This window comes from Gavialis gangeticus, unplaced genomic scaffold (genome assembly GCF_001723915.1).
Source record: "Gavialis gangeticus isolate Ggan-Ray unplaced genomic scaffold, GavGan_comp1, whole genome shotgun sequence".
NCBI lineage: Eukaryota > Metazoa > Chordata > Crocodylia > Gavialidae > Gavialis > Gavialis gangeticus.
The window spans coordinates 32,918,170-32,924,702 of NW_017729022.1; the positions used below are offsets into that span (position 1 = coordinate 32,918,170).

The 6,533-nt window shown below is 45.3% G+C and overlaps 1 protein-coding gene across 4 annotated transcripts in view; it reads right to left on the reverse strand.

Moving 5' to 3' along the window:
- The window catches only part of OSBPL8 (oxysterol binding protein like 8), a 100,561-nt gene that overhangs the window by 78,635 nt on the left and 15,393 nt on the right, over positions 1 to 6,533 (reverse strand). For 3 of the 4 annotated variants that reach the window (XM_019514762.1, XM_019514758.1, XM_019514757.1), the window contains one exon: positions 3,692 to 3,829. In XM_019514762.1, coding sequence (XP_019370307.1) covers positions 3,692 to 3,782 — 91 coding nt within the window. In that variant the 5' untranslated portion in view covers positions 3,783 to 3,829. Of the gene's footprint in view, positions 1 to 3,691; positions 3,830 to 6,533 lie in introns of those variants that run through there. The other variant, XM_019514760.1, reaches the window with a different exon arrangement.

Below are 6,533 nucleotides of genomic sequence, written 5' to 3' on the forward strand. Positions count from 1 at the left end.
GGACCTGAACCTGTTCAGCCTCCAAAAGAGAAGGCTGAGGGGGGATCTTGTGGCCTGTTATAAACTAGTCAGGGGGGATCAGCAGGCATTGGGGGAGTCACTGTTCCCCCGAGCACCACCAGGAGTGACCAGGAATAACAGTCACAAGCTGGCAGAGGGTAGGTTTAGGTTAGACATCAGGAGGCGCTATTTCATGGCCAGGGCGGCTAGGGTCTAGAACCAACTTCCAAGAGAGGTGGTGCAGGCTCCTACCCTGGGGGTTTTTAAGAGGAGGTTAGATGAACACCTTGCTGGGGTCATTTGACCCCAGTACTCTTTCCTGCCATGGCAGGGGGTCAGACTAGATGATCTGCTAAGGCCCCTTCCGACCCTAGAAACTATGAAACTATTATTAATCTATAATTGATCAAATACAAAATTCTGGGGTATTTTTGGTGGAAATAGGGTATCGGGCCTTGGTTCAGTAACCAATCCTGCATTTATAACATTGTACTTCAGAACCAAATTTTCCCATAAGAAACAAAGTTTCGACTTAAGACAGTTTTCAGGGACCAATTGTGTTGTAAGCTTGTACAATGAAAACCTCAAGATGGAATCAAAATATAGTAAGCTGGGAAAGCAAAACATTCTATTTGACTCCAGGAATCAACTCAAGTGACCCTTATTTCCCCTTATCCTTGGAACTGTACTTCATCAGTGACTTGGATGTGGGCGTGAAGTGTACTCTGTACAAGTTTGCAGATGATACTAAATTGTGGAGAGAAGTGAACATACTGGAGGGCACAGAATGATTGCAGGCGGACCTGGACAGGTTGGAAAAAGTGGACAGTACACAATAGGATGCAGTTCAACAAGGACAAGTGCAGAGTGCTGCACCTAGGGCGTAAAGATATCCAGCCCACCTGCTGGTTGGGGAATGACCCTCTCAGCAGCAGAAAAGTATCTTGGAATCATAGTGGACTCCAAGATGAACATGAGTCATCAGTGTGACCAGATCCTCACAGCTAACCACACTTTATCATGCATCAGCAGATGCATGACAAATAGAACCAAGGAGGCGATACTTCCCCTTTATACGGCATTGGTCAGACCACGGTTGGAGTACTGCATCCAGTTTTGGGTGCTGGACTTCAAGAAGGATGTAGATAACCTCGGGAGGGTCCAGAGGAGAGCTACTCATATGGTTAGGGGTTTGCAGGCCAAGCCCTATGAGGAGAGGCTAAGGGACCTGGATCTCTACAGCCTTCGAAAGAGAAGGCTGAGATGTGGTGTTGTGGCCACCTACAAATTCATTAGGGGGGCGTGCAGCAAGGGATCGGAGATGCTCTGTTCAAAAGGGTGCCTCTTAGGGTAACAACGAACAATGGTCACAACCTGACAGAGAGCAGATTTAAGCTAGACATCAGGACATCAGGAAGAAGTTCATAGTAAGGGAATGGGCTTCTAAGGGAGGTGGTGCTCTCCCCTACCTTGGGGGTCTTTAAGAGAAGGCTGGATAGGCACCTGGCTGGAGTCATCTGACCCATCACTCTTTCTTGCCCAGGGCAGGAGGTCAGACTCAATGATCTGTTGAAGTCCCTTCCAACCCTAGCATCTATGAATCTACAATTATTGTTCCTGTAACTCCTCACTGAACAGTACAATTACATCTCAGCAGCATTTAAGTGATCAAATCAGAAATAATTACATCATCCAATCGGGGGGGGTGTACCCTGTCCTCTGAATGACAGGGGTGGTAAGTCAGGCAGGGCGCTGAGGAAAGGGTCAGCTACTCGAGCAGCTTCCCTCCCCTCTCTATAGAGCTAGGCCAAAACCAAATACTTAACTATGTACAATTTATTACAAGAATAAAAATACAGACGCTTAATATAAAACATAGAACATTTACAAGGCTTAACATATAATACTATATATAATATTCCACAATTCACATAATACCAAATATGAACTAAATAACTTACAACCTATACAATTAACACGTAGGGATGTTAATCTATATAACCCAAGTAACTTAACCAAAATATTTCTTTAAACCTTCACAAATAACAATACAAATATACACATTGAGACATTAAAACACATAAACCATACAACCCTCCTTAAAGAATACCCCCAGCTATATAGCCCTTAACACAACAAACTCAAAATAGGGAGTGCACTCAGTGCCTCCCCGAGGGGTTTTCCTGAAGCCCCTCCCCTTCAGGGCGCTGGGATATGGACACATCCCTCCCACGATGAAGGGTGGAGGCGGCAGACCCTCCTCACCCATGTCAGCCTCCCCTGCAGGGCCCGCTTCCCCACTAACTCACGCTTCCTCTCTGGAGAAAGCAAGGCTTGTTCCCTGGTGGCCAATCCCGCAAGAGCCTCTCCCTAGTAGCGCCTTCGGCCTGGCACCCTGCACTAGGCACCCAGGACTCTCTCTCACAGGCACCAAGCCCTTGCAGGCTCTGACTCCCCGTTCTCACACTGTGGGTTCTTCCCTTTCCTGGGTCCTGCTCCAGGCACCGGGGCTCTTTTAGTTAAAAGTGGAGCTGCACTGCAGGGTTCTGGTCACTTGGCCTAGGGCTAATGTGAGCAGCCACAAACTGCTTGCTAGGCAGTTCTCTGCATGCCAACTTGTGTACCGGGTGAGGCCCAAGCAGACACGAGCTGCTCCCAGGGCCAGCTCTCCATGTGCCGATCTGCACACTGACTGCCCAGCCATTTGCTGGGTTTGCAGGCTCAAGCCGCCTTGAGCGGCTCCTAGAGCCTGATCCCCATGCGCCGATTTGCGCACCACTGAAGCTCAAGCATAGTCCCGAGGATGGCAGCCTCTGGAGCCCCTCTCTCCACGCCATCCCTCAGCCTCTCTCCCCAACCTGCTGAGCATGCTCCCCTTTTACACTTGATCCTGGGACTCAACCCAAGGTAAGCCTGGGTTGTAGCAGGCTTACCGAAAAGGTAAGCCTGCTATACTTGGATAAAATAATTTGAGTCAGTATTTTAAAATGGCCTCTAAAAACCACTGTAAGTCTGTATCTGTTGGAAAGTAAGTTTACATCAACTGTCGTAATTGACAAAAGATGTTCCAGGAAGACGCTGTTGTGAATTAAGATGAAAATAAACACCCCCACATGAGATTCTCCAACAATCCAGCTTTTCCATGTGCCACTTGGTATAATACACAAACAATAATCTTCTCTTGCATTATTTACTTCCTTGAAATATTTTTACTAATACAATATAGTCAATATGAAGTCCTGAACAAAAATAGAACTATACAAACATAACATGAAGAACAGTTACTGAATTACATGTTGTCCATTTTATTTTATTCACTGTCAAGCATAGATTATTTTGCAACAAGAGTCATAGCATACTTTATATGAGACTGTGCGCCATATACCATGTTTTTATGCAATTAACACCTTTATTCTTAATGGTATGAGGATGTACATGTAATATGTTTTGGCTAGCAGAAGGCAACACATTAAACCAATCCATTAAAAAAAATACTAGTTTTTCCAGCCTGATTGTCTTAAGTGTTTTAAGACAATGTTCTTAACAGATTTCTTCAGCAGGTTTCCTTTTTCTGAATTCTCCATTTTAGAAAACAGTATATAGTCAAGAATTAATGTTTGATTAATGTGTTGGAAATAGGTCTTGAACATTTTGAACCCTTTAGTAACAGAAACAGATACCCATCTCTTACCATGGCTGTGGACGGTTCCTGGACTGAGCAATGGCTGGAGTAGCTCTTTGGTTGGAGTGAGATAGGCTTCCTTCCCTTGGCGTTGGCTCATCTTTCCTGGAGTCAGAATATGCGATTCATCGCTGTTTGTTACAACAGCTAAAATATAAAAATGACATCACCTCAACTATGTGATAAAAAGTAAATAGAACAAAAAGACCCCCCAAAAACCGTCAACAATGACATTTCTAACCATTATGAAGCTACCATTCAGGTTCAGTCTATGAAACCTTAGCTTTCTAACCCTACAGATGTTTTCACTTCCTTAACATACCGAGTTAAGTATCCAGGGAAGGAGGAAAGAGGATGACAGCTAGTGCCAAAATGTCTCATCTTCCCATGCGCAAACTGCTGTGACACGGTGCAGACTGCCTGGGGGTGTCAGAATAGTAGTCCCCTCTTAAAAAAAAAAAAAATCAGCCAGGCCTGGTGCCCTGCTTACTTTAGTCCTAGTTATGCCACACTGTAAGACTGGCTAGGGAAAGCAATAACAGAAGAGGAATAGTGGAGTCAGGGAGGCTATATGAATCCTCTGTAGCTATCCCTTGTGAAACCCCGATGTTAGAGAGGGTTGTATAGCTTTTAAAAATCCAGTTTCCTTTCCTGCTTCTGTGGCAAGCTATGGCCTAGCTGACCACATGAGTATCTTATGCATCCAGACCCTGCATGAAGTTCACCAGCCCAAGAAGCATTCCTCAGTTGTAAATCCAATGCAAAAAAAGGGATGCATTTCACTGTGAGAAGCTTTGATTTCTAGCGAAGGGTGGAAACAGGAACAGGCAAGAGACAGATAAAAGCAGTAATACACAGAAGTAAAATAAATGTTTCTCCTGTGAAAGCTACCAAAGGTCAACAGCTTGAGAGAAAACGCTCTCTCTTTCTCTCTCTCACCCTCTTATAAAACATACTAGGTTATTATATTTGTCTGAATTCAAGGTGACTTTGATTTTAAGATAATCCCCTAGTAATTAGAATCTATACATGGAATTATAATATTCCATGTACAAAAATCTAATTACTAAGGGTCATCTTAAATTCAACTTCTCCCCACCGCCCCCACCCACACAGACTCTCCCTGCTGTTGTGGGAAGGTAGGCGCCAGATTCCTACCCCCTGCTCACCCTTCTGCCACCTGTCACCCCTGCTACCTTTGCTCCCCATGCCCCTTGCTGCTTACCCGCCCTGTGCTTGTGCCTCCTTCCTTTCTGTCTGCCCCTCCCTTTCTGCCACCTGCCCACTTGCTGCCTTTCTTTAGTGACTCTCCCCCTATTGTATGCCCCCCCCCAATGCCTCTTCCACTCCCACACTGCCTGCCAGAGAAGTTTGCCTTTATACTCTGTCAAGCTTAGGAGCTCAGTATACCAGACAACACTCCAGAGAACAGATGCCTGATGCCTTACTTCATAACAATGTACATGCCATACTAGGCAAGACCAGAGATCCATCTAACCCAGTCCAGTCCAACAGTAGCAGGAGTGAATGCATTAGAGGAAGAGCATACAAACAGGCTATTGGTCAAGTAATCCGTCTTCTGTTCAGTACCCTCCTTGGCATCTACCACCATTGATCTTGATAAGCCAGAGGATACATACCTGTTCTTTTTGATAGATATTAGTGGATTTCTCATCCATGAATTTGAATCTGGGTATACCAATTCCTTTATGAACCTGGGTATACTCTGCTTCTAAAACCTCCTGCGATAATTAGATCCACAAGTTAAGCACCTTTTTATTCAGCACGTGGTTATCTCCCCCCTTTGTTACTATGATACCACTACAATGAAGTACAGAAAGTAGTGTCTGAGCACAGTGAGCATGAGGAAGTAAAGTAGCAGTCCCCATTTCACTATTCCTTGTATTGCTGTAACAGAGGAACAGAAATCTAAAGCTCTCTTCTGTTCGCACTACCCCAGTGGTTCTCAACCATTTTAGACTCAGGGCATCCCTCCCACCCCTGTAACATTTCTGAATTGAGACATCCCATTTCAAAACTTAAACTTCATTTGCTTGATACAAAAAACAATAGAGCAATTGTTCTGTTGCAAAGAACTCAAAGACCATAATGGATCAACATTTTTGACACTATGGATTCCTATTTGAAATTTCTGGGTTTACCTCCTGAATCGCGTAGGTGTTTGCATACCCAATCTTGTGCACAACACTTAAAAGGATCTCATGGCACCCTGGTTGAGAATTGCTGCAGTACAACTTAGCGTGAGCTGATACTCAAGCAACTTGGGTAGGAGGTAGACCCCAGTTGCTCACCCTGACTAGAGAAGGGGAAAAAAAAGTGGAGTTCAATTCAAGTACTTTTCTCTAGATTCAGACACATCATGCCTGGGATACTAGCACTCCATAGCACCCAAGTCAGCACACATACAAAAATGCAAGAACGAGGAGATTCAGAAAAAGGCATGTTCTACTTCAAAGCCTCTGGGATTATGAATAGGGACCACTGGAATTCATGCTGGAAGTGCACTTTAATCATTCCCTTAATCTTGCAGTTCCTTTAGTCTTGGAGTTTCTCCCGTGTACCCCCATGCCACTGATTGGCAGAGGAGCCCTGCCACTTGCCCCCAATTGGCAGGGAAGCAAAACCCACGGTTTTAAGTATGCCATGGCTGTCGTCTCCTGCTGCTGATAGGTGGAGGGGCCCCTCTAGCCCCGCTGCTTGCTGCTGACTGCACGGGGGGCAAAAACTGGCATATTTTAAACTGGAGTTTTCACCCCCCAGCCATCAGGAGCAAGTGGAGAAGCCAGTGGGGCTCATCTGCCAAATCGGCGGGGGGGGGGGGGGGGGGGGG